This window comes from Vigna unguiculata, chromosome 5, assembly GCF_004118075.2.
Source record: "Vigna unguiculata cultivar IT97K-499-35 chromosome 5, ASM411807v1, whole genome shotgun sequence".
NCBI classification, from domain to species: domain Eukaryota; kingdom Viridiplantae; phylum Streptophyta; class Magnoliopsida; order Fabales; family Fabaceae; genus Vigna; species Vigna unguiculata.
The window spans coordinates 17,203,660-17,230,822 of record NC_040283.1 but is presented as its reverse complement, the minus strand read 5'-3'; the positions used below and the strand labels follow the sequence as shown (position 1 = coordinate 17,230,822).

The 27,163-nt window shown below is 31.4% G+C and overlaps 2 protein-coding genes across 2 annotated transcripts; both read left to right on the top strand.

Moving 5' to 3' along the window:
- The first annotated feature begins 4,967 nt into the window (after positions 1 to 4,967).
- On the top strand, positions 4,968 to 9,170 carry LOC114184416 (beta-glucosidase 24-like). Its single transcript, XM_028071725.1, has 15 exons — positions 4,968 to 5,058; positions 5,382 to 5,449; positions 5,639 to 5,764; positions 5,830 to 5,899; positions 6,015 to 6,073; positions 6,233 to 6,308; positions 6,379 to 6,456; positions 6,574 to 6,661; positions 6,743 to 6,980; positions 7,387 to 7,502; positions 7,612 to 7,829; positions 7,939 to 7,973; positions 8,058 to 8,160; positions 8,254 to 8,347; positions 8,957 to 9,170. The coding sequence occupies exons 1-15, from the start codon at positions 4,968 to 4,970 to the stop codon at positions 9,135 to 9,137; spliced, it is 1,641 nt and encodes a 546-aa protein (XP_027927526.1). The 3' UTR covers positions 9,138 to 9,170.
- A 14,574-nt stretch (positions 9,171 to 23,744) lies between these two features.
- LOC114183530 (40S ribosomal protein S6-like) lies at positions 23,745 to 26,411 on the top strand. The gene is made up of 6 exons (XM_028070580.1): positions 23,745 to 23,903; positions 24,054 to 24,118; positions 24,873 to 24,930; positions 25,025 to 25,133; positions 25,257 to 25,529; positions 25,950 to 26,411. The coding sequence occupies exons 1-6, from the start codon at positions 23,898 to 23,900 to the stop codon at positions 26,180 to 26,182; spliced, it is 744 nt and encodes a 247-aa protein (XP_027926381.1). The 5' UTR covers positions 23,745 to 23,897; the 3' UTR covers positions 26,183 to 26,411.
- The last annotated feature ends 752 nt before the right edge of the window (positions 26,412 to 27,163 follow it).

Here is a 27,163-nt window from a genome sequence, read left to right as displayed (position 1 = left end):
TTGGTGATACATTTATTGTAAAGCAAGGTTTCTTTGATTTGTTAAAAGCATTCTTACATCATAATGGGTGTCCATGTTTGTAGGTAATAACATCTTATTATGATCCAATCCAATATTTTTTTAGAATCTCCTTATTTATTTGAATATATATATATATATATATATATATATATATATATATATATATATATATATATATATATATATATAAAATTCAATTTCTTTAATTTAAAAAGTTTGATTGTTATGCTTTCATTGTTACATTTAGAATCTACTTGTATTTCTTAAATTTCCCATACTATTTAATATGTATGTCAAATCAATTAATTATATTTGTAAATGGTAATAGTGTACTCATAGAGAATATAATTTCAAAACCATATATTATAAAGGATGTTTTACATGTTTTGGCTTTTGTCGTGACTGAAATCGCGACAAGACGACGAATCAAAAAAGAAACGAGTTTGAAAAAGGGTTTCTTTTTCCCTTCATTCCGCGTGGGACGTCTCCTTCTTCCATATCTCACGAGCCACTAGCAGATGTCGTCGTTTGCCACCAACACCGTGATACTGTTATGATGAGTTAAGGGTGAATGTTGTTATATGCAGGTTGTAGAAGAAGGAAAATGGAGATGATGAAAATGTGTAGAATGGAGAATCATGAACCAATAACAGATCAAAAACAGTAAAACCAACATACAATTATTAATGCTCACACATAAGTATTGAAGGTGTAGTGCTTACCTTTTAGAAGCTTCTGCTGGTGGTCTTGGGTCTGCTCGTTCAAGTTTGTGGTTCTCCTTGCCCGAGCTGTTTCCTCATTTTTCTCCTCTTCCCTTTGTTCTCTTCCTTTTTCTTTATTTCCCCCTCTTTCTTCTATCATTTTGGTTGTATTTTTTCCACACTAAAAAATAATCCCTCCTTAATGTCCAACATTGGACTATGTGAAGAGGAAAAGCATAATGGTGGTTGCTTCTGTCATGAGTTCTTCCTGCAATTCCTTTAGCTATGCAATTTTTCCCTTTTTTGTGTATCAACTAGCAGTAGTAGCAACAATGTACATGGGGAGAAAGAGAAAGAGTTACCAAATGAAGGAAAAAAAGAAAACTTGTTGTAGTTTACAATTTTGAACAACCTCCTTTCTTACTCTTTTTTTTCAAATCCTGATAAAAAAATTGATAAGTAAAAGTAAAAATAAAAAATAAAAATATATAAGAAACAAAATAAACTGAAATCAAAGAAATAAAATTATAAATATATGTTCTCTTCCATCTTTTTTTATTCTATTTTTTTTTATTTTTTTTAGTTAACTCTAATCCTTGTTTTTTACCATTATCATCCAGACGAAATTAGGTGTTGACAACTTTATATAAAAGTTACAAAATATTTGAATTGTTTATTAATTTTTATCTCTTCTTATTATTTATTTTAAGAACCTTACCAAAGAGAGGATGAATTTAATTACTATAGAGTATAATGGGTTATACTTTGTTGGAGTCCAAGGACTAAAACAAAAAATGGTCATATGCCAGGAAACAACATAAAAAACATGAGCAAGTTACCAAATATGGCTCCATCTTAAAGTACATTACCTGTTCAACCTCTCATAAGATCTTGTTTTCTTCTTCTTTTACCAAAAAGTTTGTTAAGTCTTTCAAATATACTATTTGTCAAAGCTTCACCACTATGCATCTTATTGCTTTTTAATTTAATTCACTTTTATGCTTAAATTCCCACTTAAATTCCCAATAACATCTTATTATGATCCAATCCAGTACTTTTATTTTCCATATTTTCTGGATCTTGAATCTTTTTATGCGATAAATTAATTCGTGTTTTTTCATGTATGAGGATTTAATAATATTAAGGATAAAAAAACTTGGAGTGAAAGAAAGAAGATAATTAATTGGTGCATTTGACATAGAAGATAATTTAATTTTTTAAATTTTACTTATGGTTAAGTAAGTTGTTTTATTGGTTAAGACATAGAAGGAGTTATCAAGAAAATTAAGGTGAAGGTCAAAGAAGTAAATAACTTACCTCATGGGGAATGCATTATTGTGGACTTTGATGAGGTAGGCATTGCAATTGGAGAAGGACAATGCGTGCTTGCAAGATATTGTGGTACATTTGCAACTGATGGCAATTTGTTTCCAATTAATTTTGAAAGATGGTCTGGGAAAATAGGCATGCCTAACACTTACTTTTTGGAATGCTTTAAGGAAATATTATAGGTATATCATAATGCATGTATGACCTTATATCTTTTGTAAACGTTACATTTACTTATAAATGTTTACACACTAATTATATCTTCTTTTTTCAAAAGCCTCGATTTTGTTTTAAGACCGGTGAAGCTAGTGCACACCGATATTGTAAACTAACTCTTTGTAGGAAGTGGGTTGCACATAGGCAGAATTTATGGAATGAGTTCTATGATCCAACGAAAAGTAAAAATGAAATCATAAGTAATGTGCCAACTGGTATAGATATAACTCAATGGGCTCATTTTGTTACTTATCGTCTAAAGCCGGAAACAATGGAACAAGTTTCATTATTTTGAATGGTGTGAATGGTTTGTGTAGATATTCTTTTGATTGTTGTATTAACTTACAATTTTTTGTTCATGGGAGATTTGTAAAAAAATAGAGAAAATCGCAACAAGCAAGTAATTCCTCATACTAGTGGTTCTAAACCTATCTCAAGAAGAAGGCATGAGATGGTAATGATATTAGTTAACATGATAGCTTTTACAATTTTTTAAAGTTTACTATTTAACTTAACTTCTCTTTTTATTTAGTTTTTGGAAACAAAGGCTATAGCAGTTAGTTCTACCATAATATGATATTTTTGTGCATTTTCCTTCAATGTTTAGAGTTTTCATTACATATTGTTGTATGCCTATAAGAACAGATTGAAGTGGGTTTGACTCAAAGTATTAATGATGAATCAGAGGTTTCCCCTAATGATGTTGTTGGTAGAGTGTTAGGCCCAGAGCATTCTGGGAGGGTGTGTTGCATGGGTTTGGGAGCAGATCCTTTTAGCTCATTTAGAAATACAAGACTTCGACTTTCTGATTTAAGCATGGCTTCATCTAGCATTGCCACATCATCAACATCTTCTAATCAGTGGCAACATCATCAACATCTTCAGTGGCAACAGAAGTACACTAATTTAGAATCCCAGGTTCAAACCACCATGGGTGCACTAAAATCTTACATGATAATGAAGGAAAGATCCCTGATAAATTGGCTGCCTTCTTTGATCTTCAACCATAAGTAAGTTATGTTTCTGGCTTTATGCTTATGCTCATATTGTGCAGTCTTAATTTTCTCTATTTCCTCTAATGACAAACTTTAATATCTTTCTTTTATCATTTCAGCAAACTAGTAATGCAAATGAGTCTGAGTCTCCTATAGGATCATCTGGTGATAGTAACATTTAGGGTGTTGTTGGTGTTTTTTAGGATGAAACTATGTTTAGTGTATTATGAACTTTGAGTAAGCATGGATGAAGTTATAATTACATTTCAATTTGGTTTTGAGAATCAATAGTTTTAATTAAGCATGTATTATGAACTTTGAGTAAGCATGAACTTTTATGTTAACATGTTGATTTTGAGAATCAATGATTTTAATGATTTATTTGAGCATGAACATGCATTATCAAGTACAGCAAGAGATTTTAATTACAAACAAAGTTTTTAAAAGATTTGAATAACGCAGGAAAAATATAGTAGTAAACCCATAAAACAAATAATACAAATAAGACAAGTTAAAACTTTTACAATACAATTGTCAAATTAAGGAGTGTATTAACCCCCACAAAAAAGTGAAAACTGGGGATTTTAAACATTTGGAATCAAATAGGTGGATGAAATTAAAGGAGGTTTCAAACCTCTACAAAATAATAGTCATGAATAGAAGAGGTTACAACCCTCTACTAAAAAACCTCCACAATATAAATCAGGTACCAGGGGTTATCAAAAACCTCCATAAATAACTTGTGGCAAACCTATCTGCGGAGGTTTGAAAAATCCCTGTAAAACAAAATTAAAACCTTCACAATTTAGCTTCTTTTTTTGTAGTGTGTTACGTAATTGTGTACATAAAGTGAATCATGTTGTCATGTCTAAGATAATTTTTGCTCCTCTTTACTAACTTAATGGAGTCACCTCACGATAAGGTTGACCAATAATATAACACTCAAAGAATGTAAAATGTTATGTTTCTTCTGTCAAAATGCATCTTGCATATTGTTGTTTAGTTTGATTATGACATACTCAAATTATGACTTAGGATATACATTTTAATAGTAACACAATTTTCTTCTTTTGTATAGGTCGTCAACACTTATCATAAACTAGACGACAATCATGACAATTATCGATAAAGTTGAGTTAGACCATTTCTTCCTTATAAATATGTCATAGTTAAAATTGTTGCATATTGATAGAACTTGTAAGAGAGTATTATCATGTTGACAAATATTAATTTGAAAATAAGAAATGTTGTCATATGAATAGTGAATTATTAATGAAATTATTAGGAAAATAAAATAAAATTTTGTTGAGCTACAAAATCACGAATACATAAATTAGATATAATTTTGTACCTAAATGTTTTGTAAATAATTTTGTCATAGGTTAAAAGTTTTAAATTAATAAAAGTAACTAAATTATATTATTAAAGGTAGAATAAAAAAATAAATGTGTATACTTAATTTATTTATATATAGATAGACAGGTGTAAATATACATGTATTAAAAATGGGTGTTACAAGAAAACATTATAAATTGTTAATAACATAAAAAAAAGGTGGTTTCATCCCGATATATATATATATATATATATATATATATATATATATATATATATATATATATATATATATATATATATATATATATATATATTGTCCAACTCTTGTTTTCCACAGAAATTCAATAGGTCTTTCTAAACATAAAAAATGGAGATTTTATCACCGTTGAGAGTCTGGAAAACTATTCTAACAATCTTATCTGTGGCTTTAATTCCCAGCTTATCAGCTAGGGTTCAAGGTTTGAATTTCACCAATCTTGTAGTACTTATTATCGTATGAAATTTTACGAATTGTTACCATATTTGTATTCTTATATCTATTCCGAAATTATTGCCTTCTCAATTCATTTCAAAATTATTCAAGTTTTACAAATTTGAAGTCTCGTCAATTATTTTTTCACACACACCAGTTTAAACAACAAAATTTGATTTTGACGAGCAATAATATCCTTACAAAGCACTTTAATTAACAAATTAAAAATAATTTAAATTTAAATATAATATATATTTGTGTTGTTTACTGATTTTGAAATTTTAAAACTTGAATAAAATTATATTGCAGATTCACATATGACCGAAACATTTCCATCATCTGACTTTGATACTGGTTTAGGACTTTCTACAACCCAGGTACTCACATGTTGTAATAACATGTTTGTTTCATTGTTTTTAGGTTACTTTTACGTTACTCATTTTCATTTTCATAACAAAACTGATAAAACTCATCTCATCCATTTTGTCATGCATAAATAAACAAAGATTATTGAACATGGATACAAGAAGCAACTAAAAATGTAACATTTTATTTGTTGAATATAGATAGGAGAAACAACTACTATTCCTCATCGTTCTTCTTTGCGAGATTTGCGAAAATTTTACCACTTTCCAAAACGGGGATCATTTCCACCAAACTTTTTGTTTGGAGCAGGAACTTCAGCCTTTCAGGTACGAAATTTTTAGAAATATCTTAGTATTTAGGTTATTTCTCATTATTATTAATCTTAATATAGATTGAAGGAGCAGTTTCTGAAGGAGGAAGAGGACTGGGAATCTGGGATGATAGAATTAGGCGTAACAAAGGTTAACCTATATATGTTTTTATGTTATAATTAATGGATATATAACTCTCAAGATATGTTATTAATTTTATTATCTTTTTAAAACCCCTTTCATTATTTTTTTTCATAACAACCAGAAGCATTTATTGATGGTGATAAGTTTCCTACAATGATCCAACATTATAAGCGATACAAGGTTAGCAACGACAAGTTAACATGATTATATATATATATATATATATATATATATATATATATATATATATATATATATATATATATATATATATATGTTTGTGTACAAGAACATGGTATTTTTCTTTTTTATATGTTTATTTTGTTAATGATCTTGTAGGAAGACGTGCAACATTTAAAGAATCTTGGAATAAATTCTTACAGAATGTCCATCTCATGGAGTAGAGTCTTACCAGGTAAACTTTGAAAACCAAAGTAATATATGTGAGTAACAACACTTACATATTTTTCAACTACGAAATATAGATGGAACCATAAAAGGAGGTGTAAATCAAGAGGGTGTTGATTTCTACAACCATTTGATCGATGAATTACTTGCAAATGGTATGGTGTAAATTAGTATTTTTTTTTCAAATAAGTAAAATTAGAGAAAATTTTTCTAAAATTACACAAAAAAAAAAGTTTTTAATGTGCTTAACTTGATATATTAATTAAATGTAGGCATTACTCCTTTTGTGACTATCCTACACTTTGACTATCCTCTTGCCATTCAGGAAAAACTTCATGGGTTTTTGAATAGCTCCATTGTGTAAGAACTTTCTTCATGGTGCTTTCATGAATTTGATTAAACTACAAGCATTATGATTATTATAACAATGAAAATTTTCAGGAATTATTACAAGGATTTTTGTGAACTCCTTTTCAAAACATATGGAGATCGAGTTAAGCACTGGACTACAATGAATGAGCCACAAATCGTAGGTTTAATTACTTACATGCATGGTTTTGACAATGATGATCCTGAACCATGCCAAGCTACCAATCTCTGCAAACAAGCTTATACTGTCGTTCATAACTACATCCTTTGCCATGCTGCAGCAGTGAAGCTATACAGACAAAATTTCCAAGTACATTATCTTTTGTGTCTTCATTGCCTCAAAAACATGTGTATAGTTTAATTTTAAGTTGCTATCACATATTCAATTACATCTGGGTGCATTATATACATAACCAATATCTTTTACTAATGCTAAATTAATCAAACTCTTCTAATAATAAAAACTCAGTTATGTAATGGTTGTAAACAATATTTGACATTATCAAATACCAAAACCAGACTAAGAAGCAAACTTTATATTTAACTCAATCCCACAAAATCAACTTGTAAATTGAAGTTTGCACCCAGTTATATATTATAATTTTTTCTTATTTATAATCGGTATGCGATTTTCAACAACCAGACTAGGTTATTATTTGTATGAATTTTGAAGAAAAACAAGTTATTCTATAGTAAACATTTGTTACATGATGAAGGCAACACAAAGAGGAGAAATTGGAATTGTTATTGGAACTGAAAGTTTTGAACCCTACAGCTCAAAAGGCGAAGATGTGGCTGCTGCCGAAAGACTTACAGATTTCTTTATTGGATGGTTAGTTTTGTTAATTAAGCTTCCACAAAATCACACCCCTTATGCTTGTTTGGTTTAATATTTTAACTATTGATGTATGAACAAAGTTGTTGTGCATTTCAAAAAACAGGATTTTAGACCCAGTAGTCTATGGAGATTATCCAAAAATCATGAGAGAGTTAGTGGGGAATAGATTACCCAATTTCACAGAAGATGAGAAAAACATGGTTGCAGGAAGCACAGATTTCATTGGAATCAATTATTACACTTCTCATTTTGCTAAGCATGAAACAAACAAAACAAATATGTCTTTAATAGACAATTATGATGCCTTGGGAAAATCAGAAGGTGAGTTTTTTTTTTTCTTTCTTTCTAAATTCAACTAATTGGATTACAAAGAGACAATGATGGATCAAATCATTAATTTTTCTTTTTTCTTTTTTTTTTCTCTCTATAGAATTCAATGCAGAAGGAAAAACCCTTGGTTACTTGGTGAGAATCATTTCAGAAAAGTGTTGTAGGTTAATAATAAAACTTTTTTTTTTCTTTACATTTTTCAATGTTCGTATTTTGCAGGATAAGTATAGTGGTAATTTTGTCTATCCCCAAGGATTATATAACATTTTACAACACATCAAGAACAAGTACCAGAATCCCAAGATCTACATAACTGAGAATGGTTTGTGAAACATAATGATTCATTATTTTCACATTAAATATCCATGATTTCGAATAAAAAGACATTGATCTACCTTTGTCTTCCTTCATATAGGTATTCCTTCAATTAACATCACAAATCCATTAATAGACATACATCGGATCAAATATTTAGCTACACACTTAAACTATACCAAAGCAGCAATTGAGTAAGTTATCTATCTTAAACTTTTTGTGGATATATATAACTACTTAATGTTATAAGTTTATTAAACAATACCAACTATTATTTTTATAATGAAAGGTTCTATCGAAATATATATATATATATATATATATATATATATATATATATATATATATATATATATATATATATATATATATATAAAAGTGAGGTGAGTTAATTTTGTTTTATATTTTTCCTTTTGTTATGGTGTCTATTTTTATTTAATGAGAGAAAACTGAATAAAGAAACATAATGTTAGGAACTTGTCAAAGTTGATAAATATGTTTTTGATTTAATGTAGAGAATATAGAATTATAATTATAAGTTCAAAACTTAACTGAGTGAATCTTAATAGTTTTTTTTTATTAAGTTGATTTTTTAATTAATAAGTTATATAATCATTTACTTTCAAAAGGTCAAATTCATTGAACATTTATTAAGTTGAAAATAAATGTTTAAAGGCAACCAAATATTTAAATGTAATGTTTCAAATAAGGTGATTTTACTTACAATTCCTTGAACGAATGAATCTGTTGTATTTTGTAAAGTGGACACTAATGTTCATGTTTTGAAATTTTTTTACCAATAGCAACGGTGTAAGAGTTGGTGGTTATTTCGTGTGGGCTGCATTTGATACCTTTGAATTCAGAGCTGGGTTTTCCAGAAATTGGGGAATTATTCATGTTGATTTCAACCATAATCTCACGCGTTGCACAACAGTTGCTGGTATATGGTACAAGAGATTCTTGAATCATGTCATTCCACGCTAAACATTCTTAAATTTCACTCAAAAAGAGGAAATTGGGTAGAATAAAAGAGAATCAAGTAAAGATTCCCGTTGATGTTAATTTTACTTTTATAGCTCTTTTTCTTCCACTCTCTGTGCTCTTTATCCGAAATGTAGATTTTGTGTTACATTATAAACATTAGTTTTCCAATAACTTTTTTTTCCACTGGTTTCATCCAACTCAAATACAACGAAGTATGACATAAAGAGATATCAAAGTTTACTTTGATTTCCTTATGCTCAAGGTTGCTTTTGTAAAAACCTAAGTTTGGGTAAGCTAAAATTATTCCATCATACAATACTTAATGGAAAAGACACCTCTCATGAAAACATGAAAATGTTATTTTTATATCTAACTTTTAACGGGGATGAGAGACTAGTATATTATAATATTTAAAACTGAAAAATAATTTTTAATTTAAAGGACAAACCAAAATCATCCAAACTTAAAAAGGCAAAAAAAAAAAAAAAAATCATATTTCAGCCTTAAAAATTTGATTAGCCTTTAACAATAACCGGACGAGACCTGTGCGTATGCACAGTTTTTTTTGTTTTTTTGTTATTATTGTTATAGGTATTTTGTTTAAATATTATATATTATGTTTGTTAAAAATTAAATTAAACTTTTGTTATTATTGATATAATTTATGTGAATTTGTAAATATATCATTTAGATTTTAGCTAATTATGACAATTTGCTTCATTTTCTAATTATTCAAGATCATTGGTTATGTTCATTATATATTGATACAATCCATAGTTACACAATACATAGTTTATAGTTATACTTAATTTATATTGAAATATTAAAATGATTACATTTGAGAATAAATCTGAAGAGTGTGATTTTGACGACAAGGTATAATAATCAAGTGTCTTGTGAACTTTTGTTCCGTGCATATGTACATTGACTTATATATTATATTAAAATGAAATGCATATGTACACATTATTGTTAAAATAAAATATAGGAATATTGAGAACTTTGGTGTCGTGCAAAAGTAATGTCCACACATAAATAATTAACTTTAAAAAAAATGCAAACATAATGTAAGATTGATGTTAACATTTTTAAACAAAAATAAATGCAGGTATTGTTATAATGTAGACATTAAATTTATAATAACTAATTCTTGATGGGTACACACATTTTCTTTTATTTTTGTTTAAAATGTATAGAGTTATATATTATATTGAAATGAAATGCATATGTACATATTTTTGTTAAAATAAAATATAGGAATATTGAGAACTTTGGTCTCGTGCAAAAGTAATGTCCACACATGAATAATCAACTTAAACAAAAATGCAAAGATAATGTAAGATTCATGTTAACATTTTTAAACGAAAATAAATGCAGGTATTGTTATCAATGTAGACATTAAATTTATAATAACTAATTCTTGATGGGTACACACATTTTCTTTTATTTTTGTTTAAAATGTACATTGAGTTATATATTATATTGAAATGAAATGCATATGTACATATTATTGTTAAAATAAAATATAGGAGTATTGAGAACTTTGGTCTCGTGTAAAAGTAATGTCCACACATAAATAATCAACTTAAACAAAAATGCGAACATAATGTAAGATTCATGTTAACATTTTTAAACGAAAATAAATGCAGGTATTATTATCAATGTAGACATTAAATTTATAATAACTAATTCTTGATAGGTACACACATTTTATTTTGTTTTTGTTTAAAATGTACATTGAGTTATATATTATATTGAAATGAAATGAAATGCATATGTACATATTATTGTTAAAATAAAATATAGGAGTATTGAGAACTTTAGTCTCGTGTAAAAGTAATGTCCACACATAAATAATCAACTTAAACAAAAATGCGAACATAATGTAAGATTCATGTTAACATTTTTAAACAAAAATAAATGCAGGTATTATTATCAATGTAGACATTAAATTTATAATAACTAATTCTTGATGGGTACACACATTTTATTTTGTTCTTGTTTAAAATGTACATTGAGTTATATATTATATTGAAATGAAATGAAATGCATATGTACATATTTTTGTTAAAATAAAATATAGGAATATTGAGAACTTTGGTCTCTGTGCAAAGTGTGTTGAAGATGAAACAATAAATGGAGCAGTTGAAATATGTGGACCAGTTGAATGATGATTATCTTGAGCAGTGCAAATAATAATGAAAAAATATTTATACAAACGTGCACCATATTCGGATATCAAGAGATATTAATGAATTACTTCAATAGTTGAATCCTAATCAATTGAATCATCAGAACGTTTATTTCAAGTAGTTCAAATTAATGGAGCAATTCAATTATCTAGACCATTGGTGCAATGATGATTATCTGAAGCAATGCAAATAATAATTACAAAAATTTATACAAACATTTATTTTGATTTCGTATTCAATATTTAGATGTTATTCAAATATATTAAAAAAAAATTCATTGGAAGTTGTGCAGAGTTTCTTAAGCAGTGATGAATTTAGATTTTCAATGTAGTGATAAATTTAGATGTTCATTGGAAGTTGTGTGGGGTTTTATTGAACGTAAGATTTATTAATAGAGTAAGTTATTGCATTAAATGGTCTTAAATAGTAATTTATGTTTCTCATGCTATTAAATGGTCTTAAATAGTAATTTATGTTTCCCATGCTATTAAATGGTTTTGGATAGTAATTAATGTTTCACATGCTATTAAATGGTCTTAAATAGTAATCTATGTTTCCCAATGCTGCTGATTTGAAGAGACCGAAACATCCAGAGGTTTCATTAAAGAAATTTTACCATCTAGTTATATTAAATGGTCTTAAATAGTAATTTATGTTTCCCATGCTATTAAAAATATTGACATAGAAAATATATCTACTATATAAAAATGTAATAAAAATAATTAATTACATTTTTAGTATTAGAATAAATAATAACATATAACATAAAATTACAAAAATTAGAAAATTTTGTTGAAGGTACTAAAATTGACATTTTGAAAAAAACTAAAAGTAAAAATTTTGTAACATGTCACTAAAAAAGGAATGGGTTGAAAGGTTATCTCCCATTTACCTTTTTTTTTTCGAAAAGACCAATAAACAAAAAATTTGATCATGGAAACCTTTTAAAGATGAAAAAAAGTAGTAGTTAAATTAGGAAAAATACAATAACATGACAATACTCGCCAAATATAACTCTTACTAAATAAAAATTGAATCACATAATTTTTATATTTAATTTATTAGGACTCAACAACATATAACTTTTTATTAAATAAAAATTGAATTACGTGTAACTTTTATATTTGGTTTAGTAATAGTTAGCAATATCATTTAATTGAACAATGTAAAATTTTTGAATGGTTAGTTAATGGCTTTGTAACCCAACATGACCAAATAGTGTAGACTTTGATCTTTATTACTTGACCATTTTAATATAAAACTTAATATAATATCATATTAAAGTCCAAAAATTCATCTGACTTCATCGAAATCTTTGACTTTTAGGATGATTAGTTCAAATACAACATCAAAGTCTATATCAAGTGATAAAAAGTTAGATCTTTCCTCCCTTTGTTCTTTTAATGAAAAGATAAATTTCAGCATAAAAAATCTGGATTATACATTGGTCATTTAAAGCCCCAAAAAGGAAAATGATAGATAAAGAACTATTCATAAACTTCACCTAATAGATTAAGCATTTGGGAGTGTTAATTTTTAAGACAAAAATAACAAATACCATGACATGGTCATAATAGTTAAACAACAGAAACATTGTTAATAAATATATATATATATATATATATATATATATATATATATATATATATATATATATATAATCCCAACAATAAACATGCATAACAACAAAGTAGAAACATGTTTTACGTAATTTTAGGTTTATTCACTATAAGTGGTGGCTTTTCTAAAAGATCATCCTATTGTTGAATGTCTTTTGGATTATCATCATGTGCTATAGTATTTTCTTGTATAGGTGTGATGGTATAAGATTTTTTTGTTCAACACAACATGTCCATCAAGATCAAGCCAGTTACATAGCCAAAAATGGCATTCATCTACATTTTCACTTCCAACAGTCAAAACACACTCATTAGTAACACATAAAACGAAGTCTAAAAGATGAAAGTTACAATCTAAAGACAAATAAGTTCAATTGAATAAAAAGGATTTTACCATTAAAAAGAACAAAAAATCACCTGCAATGAGCTTGTCACACTCTTTGATTAAATTAGCAAATCTTGAGTTGGTTAGAGACAATGAAGCAGTCTCTAGAGCAACCTTGGCAGTATGATACTCCTCAAGCTTCATGCATGTAATACTGAAATTGAAACAAAATATCAAAATTAAATCAAGTAAATAAAGCTTTTGTTGACCAATAGAAAATATTTTTAGTTGTTCTATATTTAAGAGAAAATCAAGTACTTATGAGAAAATGATATCAAAATGATATTTAAGAGAAAGTTATAAATCATTTTATGAAATTTTGTAGCCATGTTGCAAGATCAAAGGACTGAAAACAATTAGGATTAACCCCAATGTGATAGCAATAACTTGATTCCAAAGAAGCTATTTCATAAATCATCTTTCTTGGTCCATCCAACAATTTTCACCCTGGCTAATGTGTGTTACAAAATATGAGTACATGAATGTTTTATTCACATTCATGTTTTGTTGAAAGTTGTAGTTTCCATTCTTTTTACAATTTGAACATATTTGAAAAACAAAGGTCATACCAATCATTACATATTCAGGTGCAACATAACCATTTGTAGCCATTACATATTCAGCATATCTTTCAACTCTAGCAATTCTTGGAATACCTTCAAGCATGAATATAACAGTTAAATGAAAGGAGAACATAATATCAAAAGAGTGTACATTGTTAGAACAAAAAAAGTGCTTGTTTTTAACAAATAACTGCATATATATAACATTAATTCACCTTCAAAACTTTTGTCCAAGCTGTCAATCATCTTAAGCAGCTTATCAAAATGAGCCTTGTAGTATTATACATTCTTAAATTACTATTAATAAAATAATAGAATAAAAGAAAGATGCATAATCAAATATTAACTTCTCTGCAATTAAATGCATACCAGTTACCACCAGAAAGTTAACAATTAAAGGAAAAATGTTAAGGAATCAATATCTTTAGAAGCCACGACATAAAGCTATATAGCATTCAACATAGTTTATATAGAAAAATTATATTAAAGGAAATGTTGCCAATTAATTTGAAGGATTTAGTTGATAAAATTCTTTGAAAGGTGCCTGTAGAACAAAAAAATTATTCAAATGGGAAAAACACAGAATAATGATAAAAACATTGGTTTTCATGACAATAACTAAAATTAAAAAACACAAATTGCAACAAACTTTCAACCAAAATCCCCATCAGAATAGCCCCACCTTAAATTTTGTCATTGCATAGCCATCGCCAACCACTTGAAACAAACACAACACGTTACCACATGAACCATGTTATTCATGAAAGGTAGAAAATGTTTATCAGATAAAAGAAAAGAAGGAGGTTCATTAAAACTTTAATTCCTATTTCTTCATAAACAAAGTATTTCCTTTTACTAAAACTTAAAGTACTTTTACTTCGTCAAACATGAAGAACTGCCAAATAAACTAACCTTACACTTAATAAGCTCTTCCAAAAGATGTTTCCTCCAAACAAATTGTGACCTAAAACATTCATCGTTTCAACTAAACTAACAATGTCATACCACCATACAAATCCTAGTAAAACAAAATAATTTATTGTAGAAGTTTCATAAGCACAAATTGTATTATTAAGAAGTTAGCACATTAGCTCCTAGATGAATATAAAACTATAAAGTCCAGGTAAAGGAAAAAATGTAAATACGTTACAAAGACATTGTTAAAAAAAATTATATTAAAATATTTTGTAACTATATAATTCAAAAAGGATGCAAGAAACATAATTTACATTCAAAGATAGTTAGTTTTTTAGCTCCTACCTTTTGCTTCGGTCTTCTTGAAACTCAAACTTATAGAAGAAGGTTAGTATAAACACTGCAAAAAAGAAAAGTCATAGTAAAAACAATAATGTAAATATATTATTGAGATATTATCAAAATAAACCTTTGGTAGAAGTTTTAGAAACAAAAATTGTATAATAAGGATGTTATCACATTAGCACTCGAATGAACGTTGCAAATCCAAATACAAATCCAAATTGGGAAGAACGAAGAATACACCACAACCAACATTCACATTTAAATGTTCGATAAAATAAATTCCTAAGACTGAAACTTACAAAAATCAGTGGTTGATATTGATTCCATTTATCTCCTTGTCTACCTGTTATAAAATGTAGAAGTGGTGATTTAAATTTGAAATAAGCAGGATCAAACTTTTATAAGAAAACAAACGACAAACCTTAAATTGTTACCTCCAAACTTATATGATGACATTTAAGCAAATTAATGGTAGTATCAAGCTATCTATTAATAGTTCTCAAGAAATAAAAGGTATCTTGAATCATCAAACCTTTAGAACTGGTTCGCCTTTGTTGGGGTTTGCAGATTACTTCGCCACTGTTTGTTGATGTGCATGTGCAACTCGTCCGGCTGCAAATTTCTTAAATTTTTCTTGTCTGCAATTCCAATTAACACACACAAATTGGTCCAGTTACTTTACTTATGTAATCACTAACCCATAGAAGAGCTTTATTTAGGGTTAACCATTGAAAACTCTTCAACATGGAGCATTTTTAGGGTTAAGGGTAATGTTATTCAGCAAATCCAGATAAATAAGACCAAAACAAAAATATCATGAACTCATTTAGGCAATCCTATATTTCACCTTCTAACATGTGTAGTGGTTGGAGCAAGATCTGACATTGACACTAAAGGACAATGGAGGTGAAACTGAAGGAGTCTTAGTCCGACAAAGGTCTAGTAGTGGGTGATTTAGGGATGGAGTCGACTGTGGTAGAGGATGAGTGAACATGGTGGTTGCGTGGTGAAGTTGTCGTCTAGGTTGACCGTGGAGGCTCCTCGGACTCTCACCGACATTTGAGTGAAACGATGGATGAAAGGATCGAGAGGAGGTTTTCTCCAGTGTTGGTTGTAAAGTGAAGAAGACGTAGGTGTGATTGGAGAAAAGAATGAGAAAGATTGGTTTAAGGGAGAAAAAGATATGGAAGGTGAGGGGTTCTGTGCACGAAGAATGAGGATTACTTTTTTGTTTTAGAATCAAAAAAGAAACTGAGCTCAGTAATTAATGCATGAACATCAATGAAATCATGCAGTACTCCCTCCATCCAACACTTAAACAGGCGGGAAAGTGGAAATTACTTTTATGGCCAGACAATTGAACGAAATGGATGCTTCATAACATGGTTAGATTGGTCAGAAACGAGAATCAAAATAGGCAGATCACGGGCCATCCTTAAAAAGAGGGAAAGTTACCAAAAAACCTAAAAATTGGACAACTCAGGAATTTAAGTTAGGGTATTTGGGTCTTTTCCAAAGATCATTGTTTTCTTATATTTTAGATGTAAAAACATATTAACAAAAATAAGAACATTATTTATCATGCAAATACTTGCATTAATTGATTGAAGTTAAATATGACTTTTCAATAGTTTTTTTTAAGAGAGTAAATTTTTTATCGGTTAAAATAAGTATAATTTAATGGGATAAAGGAGTTACCTTAACCCATATTAAAAAAACAATATAAAAAAGTATTGATATTTATGGACTCCTCTCTTTTACATTACCTCTTTTACTTAAAGGCTTGACATTTCACATGCATATGGTATATTAAGAAGCATAATTTTTTTGTGCTATTCTACTGACCTCCTACGGGAGAAAGTAAGTCATGTATTAAGGACGTAATTTTAGACCATACACACATCACAATTACAGACCCTACAAAATAAAATTATCATGAAAAGGATAAAACATCCATCTCCTCGATCAACGTCTAATCCAAGTTTATATTCAGTCATTGTCTTGAACACGTTCATTTGCTTTCTGTTTCCACTGCCTACACCATTTTTGATTTATTTTCCCGTTCAGGATCAATTGTCCAATTTATTAATCTTATTCAACCTTCACCTTGTGTTTGATAAGGAATTTCAATAATTTCAAGAAATTGAAATATTTAGTGAATTACTTGTAAATTTAAGTATTTTTATTTCTTAAATAATGAGTTTGGATAAAGTAATTCAAATATCTTAATTTGAATTTTCTTGTTTGGATAAAGTAATTTAATTTTTACTTTACGATGAACTCAAGTCTACCTTTGAGTCTAACTTAACTTAACTCGACTTTAGCTAATTTGACCTAGATCGATTCGAATCGGATCGATTCGACCTCGACATAATTTGAATCAATTCCACTTGCCAATTCAAACCGATTTTGCCCAAGTTGACTTGACTCACCCTTCAACTATGGTAGATTGGTTTAAACATTATCTCAAGGCTAACTCAACTTGACCTTCAACCTAGGTCGACCTGACTCAAATTTCGGCTAGGTGTAAGGCCCACTATTTTTCCTTTGTTATTTTTTTTCTGCCCTAAATTCAAGAGGTTGTCCCATATCTGTTGGGCATAGGGCAGGCCCATAGGGAGTCCAAGTCCCTAAACCATCCTAACACTCTCAATCCCATCTCACTTTCAAAAAACATCCGTTCTCACGCTCTCCTTGCTCCCCAACAGAAAGCTCTGCTAGGGTTTGGTCCCCTCTTGGTCAAGCTAGCTCTAAACTCAGCTCTACTTCATGTAAGTTAACTCTCAGCTCATACTAGTTCCTTTCTGAGTCTCCTTTTTGTCTTTCCGCTAGAGGTCCACTATGGTAACCTCGTTCCTTTCTGTGTCGCTGTTCCAGTTCATAAATATGCTCCTAGAGCTACTGGGTTCGTTGGCTTAAGGGTCAAAGTCTGATATTAGCCCATTTCCAGGTAAGGGAAGTTAGGGTTTTTCATTTTAAATCATATTTTAGCTGTGCTTGGTTGTTTTTCGTGTCTTTGCATGTTTGGGTGAAGTCCTGATGGTATGAATATGAAATATGTGATTGATATGTTTGAACGACTGAACTTAGCACACGTGAATAGTGGAGGGTTCTGGTTTTCTCGCCCAAGCGAGCGTGTCTCGCCTAGGCGAGATTAGCAATGACTCGCCTAGGATGTCTGCGCAAACTGTCGCTCAGGCGAGTAGCTCTTGTTTTGAGCGAGAGTCCATCTCGCTCAGGCGAGGAGGTCTCGCCTAAGCAAGAGGACGCGAGGGCTACTATTCCCATCTCTTGAGCCCTCGCCTAGGCGAAAGGAGCTCGCCTAAGCGAGAGACATCTTTCGCCTGAGCGAGACCTCTCAGCCTGAGCGAGAGTTGGGCGAGATAGCGCTTGGGTCCTTTTTCTTTCTTTGTTTTTGGGTGTTTGTCACATATTTGGTTGGATTGTTATGTTAAAGCATGAGATGAATGAATATACATGAGTAAGAGGATTTGTGGGTTGTGAACGATGCGATTGGCATGATCTTAGTATGGAATATGAATGAATGGTTAGTTATATATGTGATCATGGGTTGGGTATGAACATGAAAGTTATATTGATTGTTGAAAACATGATGTTGGTTTGGTTAGGACGTAATTGCACGATAGTTTCGTAGTGGTGCCTCAGTTGGTTAGGGCGTAATTCCATGAATCTCTAGGTGAGATCTCATGGTGGTGCTTGTAACATCCCTAAGGAATATTACTGATATAAAATAAATCAAATTTGAAATTTCATTAAATTCCACATTGAATATGAACTATTTCCCAAAAACACGAGAAATTTTAAAACTTTAACAATTAAAATCCATAAATCCAGGAATCCATGATTTATAAAAACTGGAATAAAAGTCAACGGCTCCTGCCGGGTTTACATAATATTCTCAAAAACAAAATAGTAAACATATACATATGTATCTACAAAACATCCCATGTTAGCCCTCGCTCCGAGTCTAAGCATCTCTTGGCCCACCTGTCACATCATCTGCTCCCGGATAACAAGTTATCCGATCATCGCCACACACACACAGAAAGGGTGAGCTATGCATAATAGATAAATAAAACATGAATATAAATATATTTCCCAACCCAAAATAACATAATTAACTTCATAATTTCCAAATCACCCAAACCATGACCTCATGGTCCTTCATGAGTCATATGCATGATCTAGGTCTTGGGACTTCCCTGTGCTCCCACGAAACTGACTCATTCGTGGTCCAACCCTATGAGTCTATCCCGTTTATAGTCCTGCCCTACAAACTCCTCGCCTGTAGTAAAAACATCCAAGTCTCACACTTGGACCCTGACACGCACGCAATCACCATACTATGGACTCCTCGCCCGATAGTAGCCGACGGGAACATCACAGTTCCTTGCCCATCGTGCGCCCGACACATACAATCACCATACTAAGGACTCCTCGCCCATTAGTAGCCGACGAGAACTCAACCAGTTCCATGCCCATCATGTGTCCAACCACCGAGCACATCCCAGACCCCTAATGGACTTATTCCTTCAAGCCCAACCACCACACCACATGCATACACAACATATACTTTAGAATAGATTACCAAAACACCACATACAAGTACACAACTACCTAAAATTTCTCAACATCAACACGTCATCTCGCTTAAGCAAGATCTCCTCGCCTGGGCAAGTCACACTTTCGCCCAACAACAAACAAACCTCGCTTAGATGAGCAATCGACAAAACCAACATGAACGCACTTCGAGAACTCGCTTAGGCGAACCACTCTCGCCTAAGCGAGAGTATCAGTCGCTCAAAACTCCAAAGCCTCTCGCCTGGGCGAGAAGTCGTGCTCAAACCTCCAAGTTCTCCTCGTGAACTCGCTTAGGTGAGTGCCTCTCGCCTGAACGAGAGACCATGTCGCTCAAACCCCTCATTGGTCGCCTAGGCGAGAACCATGAATCAGAACTCTACGTGGAACTCTGCAAATCTCGCTTAGGCGAGATGGACCCGCTTGAGCGAGACTTGCAGGGTTTCGCGTCTGTTCACGCACCCACTTCGTCAAAATCATACCAAAACATCAACCAATCATTATCAACACAACGTAGTGGCACAAGTACATCAGAATCATGCTTAATAATTGAATTTTCATCTCATTTGACACCATCTCATTACTTCCCCAAAAGAACTACATGAAACCCCAAACCCACATACACTTACGTGATATATATTTCAGAACTTGCACAACACCAATAGTACACAATTACTCAATCACAACTGCATATACAACCCCTAAAAGCATACCAAATTCAGACCCCAATTGAGCACACCACACAGAAATACAACTCACGTAAAACGCACATAATTCAGCACCCCTAACCTGGAATTGGTGCTCAAAATTGAGAAGACAAACCCTTGATTTCCAACCTCCCTCTTACTTCAGCCCTTGCACACCCAAAATTCTGCTCACACTCTCAATTTCGTGCCCCTTACTATAACAGTTCACCACAAATGCCAAAACCCTTCCTTTTACCTAAAATTTGGCTTTTATAGGTGCCTTTGAGACTGGTTTTAAAAATAAAACGAGTGGGCTTTTAATTCCTCTTCAATGTTACTTATTTGGCAATTTCCCAGCCCCCTTGGCTGCCCCATTCTGCTAGGCTTTTCTTTACCCCTTCACATTCATACCACAACTATTAGTGAGCAAAAATAAAGCTTATTCTTTGCCCACCAAGGTTTGAACCCATGACCTTCCATTCATAAGGCCAAAGCACAACCACTATACTAAATCCCATTTGGTTATACTCATAGATCAACAATAGTTTACAATACCAATCACATACTCATACATAACCTTAAAAATCAATAACAAAATAATCACACAAAATTAACATACTTAGGACTCGAACCCAAGTCCTCCCACACAAACTAAGTACTCTCAACCACATGAGCTAGTACTTTTCCACGTCACATTACACAACAATTAATGCCATAAAGGCGTCTTCTACCCGCATTTATTAATTAATTTTTCTCGGGTCTTACAGTGCCTCAGTTGGTCGGGACGTAATTCCATGACCCCTGTTAGTGGGAGTTCATGGTGGTGCCCCATCTATATAATTTCGTAAGGATTCAAGGTAAGGTTGCATCCTGACACTCTAAAGAGTCAGTTAGTTTCACATAGAGCGTACTGACTCTAGTGGTGAGAGTAGCAGGAGGGCTGAAACTCATTAAGGACTAACCTTGTGTGTGGGGGATGAGACATTGTAACATTTAGCTCGGTAGAGTAGGGAAGTCCACCACAAGTGCAAGCATCCGCTGAATCCGACTAATTATATGTATTCAGATGAGTCGTGTCTGAGTCTTAGTGTATTGCTTGCAAGTCATAACATGATTGGTTGGCTTATGCATCTTGAATTGTGAAATTGCATGTAATAGTATGATCAACTGTTTTCTACTCTAGCTTACCCTTTTTGCTTGTTTGGTTGCTATGTATGTGGTTCTTCTCTTTTGGGATGATCATTAATTTATTGATGTGAGCAGAAGCGAGAGGTACTCGTGGTCGACAAGGAAATGATGATTCCGCTGCTTAGCTTCGTGGGATGGTCTCCGTTTCTCTGAGTCTTATTTAGGGTCGTGGCCCATGTATCACCTTGTTTTGAGTATTAAGCGTTTATTGTCAATTCTTGTACTTAATTCAGTATTGACATCTTGGTGTGCCTTGTTTTTCCTTTAAGTATTTTGGATAATTATATGGAGTGACGTTATACTCCGAATCTTCACTCTTTATATTATATTGTGTGACGTTTCATTTAATTGAGTTTAATTATTAAATGGGGCGTTACACTAGGGCCAACTCAGCTCAGAACCATCTTGCCTAGACCTTCGACTTAAACCGACTCGGCTTTACCTATGACACAAGAGACTAGGCTCGACCTTCGACCCACACTAACTTGGTCTAGAGCCATCTTGTCTCAACCTTTGGCCAAGGCTAAACCAACTCGAACTTTGGCCCAAGTCGACTCAGCTAAGAACAATCTCGAGTCAACTTTTGGCCTAGGTTGACTCAGCCCAGAACCATCTCGTTTAGACCTTCAGCCCAAATCGACTAGGCTCAAACTTTGGTCGAGACTGAATTAGCCTGACTTACGACATGAGCGACTAGGCTCAACCTTTGACCCGCACTAACTCGGTCCAAAGTCATATCGTCCCAACCTTAGGCCAAGGCTGGCCCAACTCGATCTTTGCCCGAGTCAACTTAGCTAAGAACCATCTCGGCTCGACCTTCAGCTCATGCCGAGTCAGATCGACCTTCGACCTGGGTCGGGTCAGATCGACCTTCGACCTGGGTCGGGTCGGATCGACCTTTGGCCTAGGCCAGCTCGCTTGACCTTTGACCTGCGCCATTTTGGCTCGAGGGTTGAGTTGTCTCGACTCGAACTTCGGCCCAAGTCATCTCGGCTTGACCTTCAACTCCGAGTCACCTTGACCTTCTGTCTGACTCGACTCGACTTTTTAAGTTTGTGGACTTTTTTTGTCCTAAGTAATGAGCAACTCCACAACAATTTTAATGTCCTTCTTTTTTGAGTGAATTTCAAAATCTACTATTTTAGTTATTTGAAATACCTTCTTATAATTTTTCAATTTTAATTTTCTTTTAATTTCTTCGTACAAACATGTTATTTTCCTTAAAAAATTTTGAAATTCTTCTAATAAATAAATTTCTCATTTAAATTGCCTTCGTACAAACACCCTAAGAGAGTTTATTTCTCATAATATACCACTTCACTCTTCATGTGGGGAATTCCTTTTGTTATGTATTTGGCTGTTAAAATTCAACTCATGGGAGACGAATTTTATCTACCTTTTTTTCCCTAATTTAAAGAAATTAAATAATTCTAAAAAATTATTTCTTAATTAAGATTTGAATTGTATATTGATTTATCAAAAACAATTTATTATAAATTTAAGAGTTTGATAATGTGATGTAAATTGAAATTAAAAATATATTTAATGTGATGTAAATTGAAATTAAAAATATATTTAATTTACTATTTATGATTAAGTTAGGAGTAAATAATTTGAAGAATAAAAATAATAAATAAGATAATTTGAATATATTATAATTAGGATAATAGGAAAAATTATGTTAATAATATATTGTAAAATGAAATTTGAGATATGTATATATTTGGTTAAAATAATTGGATTGACAAATTACTCTCCATTTAATTTATTGTTTTATCAATTAGTTTATTAACAGTATATGTATACTAGTGAAGTGGTTATTTTTTTTTTTATAAAATAAGAAATAAATTATTATTATTATTATAATTATAAAATTAAATATTAAATAATTTTTATAATTTTCTTGTAAATAATGTGCACTCAACACCAAAAAATAACTTTAATCATTTTTTTTAAATAATTGCAAAAAAATTTGTAATATTTGGAAAATAATGGATTACTTTTACTAAAAAAATCATCACAATACATTTAAATGTTAGAAAATTAAAATATAAAATATTTAAAATTTTAGAAAGTTATTGGGCTCAACATTGTAGAGCAGACCCAGATCAATGTCTTCGAAGTGCCCAGAGGCCCAAGAGAACACCTGAGTTGGTATATTACAGTTGAACATTAGACCCTACTTCCTCTCTGCTGTGTGCAAGCTCCCAGCTCTCTGACCACTCTCACAGAGAGTTTGACGCAGCGGTTGCGGAACAAAATTTCAAAATGAAGGTTCTCTTCTGCACAAACCCTTCTCGCCATCGTCTTTTTTTTTTTTTTTTTTTCCCTCCTATTCATCCTCATTTTAGTTTCGTTTTCGTCATCCAATGTCGCTTAAGGGTTGTTGTTGCTCAATTTCATTTTGTGTCTTTTATTCTGCAGTTCAACATTGCGAATCCCACTACTGGATGCCAGAAAAAGCTCGAGATCGATGACGATCAGAAACTGTATTTTCTTCACTTTCCTTTTTTTTTTTTTACTCCTCTTCTAATCTTTTCCTATTTTTTTTGTGTCCCCGAAAGAAAGATGTATAGTTAAAATTTGCTTCCCCCCGTTTATTTAGGTTGTAATAAACTATTTCTAGAATTTTTAGAATTCCTCCTATTGTTTTCTACTGGTATAATCATTATTATCATTTTACTCTTTTCAAAATCAGTATAGCTTAGCCAATGAATATTAATTGTCCAGTCAAATTATACTATAAACTTTGTAATACTATATAAATATAAATAGGTATTTTAGTGTTATTTTGAAGTAAAGTTAATCTATTTAAGAGAAAAAGTTAAGTCTCTAAAAATATATTTGTATTATTTGCCCATTTATTTATCCATACAAATCCTAACTTTTTTTTTTTTTTTTCTGGAAGTGTGTCTGGTATACGAAGTATGAAGGAGACAATTTGAAATATAAACATATATAATGTGGGATATTAGCGAAGGAGTGCCTTTTAATAGATGAATCTGTTGAAATTTTAATCCTTTAGGCATGTGAAATTTATGAGCAATTTATATCTTTCTAGTTTCAATAGTATCTTCGTATTAATCTTCCTTATACTTGATCACTATAGGAAATAAAATAAAAAAAATGAATTTAATTTAAATTTTAAAAGTGTTAAATGCTGTATATGAGGCTTGTGCCATATCTTCTTTTGGGCAATGCAACTTGTGTTCATACTAAAATATTCCCAACTTCAAATTACAGACGAGCATTTTGGGACAAGAGGATCTCACAGGAGGTCAGTGGAGATGCACTTGGTGAGGTATGTATGCCCTTTAGCTTCAAACCTTAAATGTGTGATCCAAAGTTTTGCTGAATTTTTAGTGATATTTCATCATGTCTCTTGTTGGCAACAGGAGTTTAAAGGTTATGTATTCAAAATTACTGGAGGGTGTGACAAACAAGGATTCCCAATGAAGCAGGGTGTGCTGACCCCTGGTCGGGTTCGCCTGCTTCTTCACAGGGGTATGTTTTAAGTACTCTACATATCCTTTTACTGTTCTGATTTTGTATTTAAAATCAATTCCATTTTCTGTTCTCTGCCTTTGAGAACTTTATCTTTTAAAATGTATTCCATTTGTTGAATAGGAACTCCATGTTTCCGTGGATATGGAAGGCGTAATGGAGAGCGCAGGAGAAAGTCTGTTCGAGGGTGCATTGTGAGCCCTGACCTATCTGTTCTGAACTTGGTAATTGTGAAGAAGGGTGAAAATGACTTGCCAGGATTGACTGACATTGAGAAGCCAAGGATGAGAGGTCCAAAGAGAGCCTCCAAAATCCGGAAACTGTTCAACCTTTCTAAAGAGGATGATGTTAGGAAGTATGTCAACACTTACCGTCGGACATTTACAACAAAAGCAGGTAAAGTCCCCATGCTTCATTTGTAGTAGTATTCCAAAGATCATTTCTTAAATTGTACAGCTAAATGATTTCCATAAAAATTAATCTACAATGAAACACGATGTTATTCTTGTTGATTATTGAAATTGTGGTTTCTGATAGATCTTAAAGTTTTCTTTGTTTCATGTTAACTGAATGGGGTTGTTGACTTGCTTAAATTTTTTGAAAACATATAATTTTCTCGCCGTCTTCCTGAATGAAGTTTTACCCTTTAAGAATTTGCTGTGCTAAGAAACCATATTTTCCATCCTTGTATCACTTGATTTAATTTAAAATGAAGAATTTGAGGCTTAATTAGGCTATGGTCCCTTTGGGACACTGGATAAGAAACGTACTCTGTGATGGATTATAGTCTGAATGGGTTGGCACTTATTATTGCAGGGAAAAAGGTGAGCAAAGCTCCAAAGATTCAAAGACTAGTCACTCCTCTTACTCTCCAAAGAAAGAGGGCAAGGATTGCTGATAAGAAAAAGAGAATTGCGAAGGCAAAATCAGAGGCAGCAGAGTACCAGAAACTCCTTGCCTCCAGGTTGAAGGAGCAGAGGGAACGCCGCAGTGAGAGTTTGGCCAAGCGGAGGTCCAAGATTTCCAGTGCTACCAAGGCAGCTGTATAGGCTGACTTCCAGATATAGATATGATGAATGTTAATCATCATATGTAGGTTTTGTTAATGTTTTATGATAAACCATAGTTTTGCTTTTTTTTATTACATTGAGTTACTTATTACGCAGTGTTATTTATTGAATCATTCTAAGTAGTAATTGGATTATGTTGTCAAATTCGACTTAATCGTATTTTATGTGTGAGAGATTAATAGTCGTCTGAATACGGTCTAGTTTTTCATTTTTCTCTTGTCTTAATGAAAATTCAAATGCAACTTGTCACATGATTCACACCTCATGGATGCGTCTCTGGTTATATTGGTTCAGAAGTTTCAAAATGATGAAGCATAGGTATTTTAGTTTCTATTACAACGAGAGTTGTTTGGTGCTTTTTAACTTCATGCTTTTGTTATTTATTGTTACCTCCTTTTCTAGGATTGCTTATTGAACTTTTCCCCCTTTCCTCCTTTTTTCTCCATTCTTTTGCTCCACCAACAAACACAAACAAAGTAGTTTTTTCGTGCACCTCCATAATTTCAACGGGTGCCCCCTATAAACTTAAAATTTCCAAATTTACTTTATAATTTAGGATTTCTATTTTCACTCTTATATCGTACATTTTAGAATAATTTTTTTATTCTAGATTATATTTTAGAATGCAAAAATTTACATTTCGATTGCACAATTCAAAATACAAAATAAAAATATGTTTCACATTATTGAATACAAAATTCGTATAGTTAGTTAATTGAGTTAAAAAGATAAAAAAATCAGATACAAAATCTAAATGGTAAGATAATAAAATGAACATGTTAATAAGAGAACAATTGGAAATTAATTCGTACACTTAAAATCCGTTACAATAATAACTATAAATTTGTATTTTGGATCGTATATTCGGAATACAAATTTTGAATTTTGGAATGTGTGCAAAATATATTTTTGATTTTATATATCGAGTTGTGCATTTAAGAATATATTTTTTTATTTTTT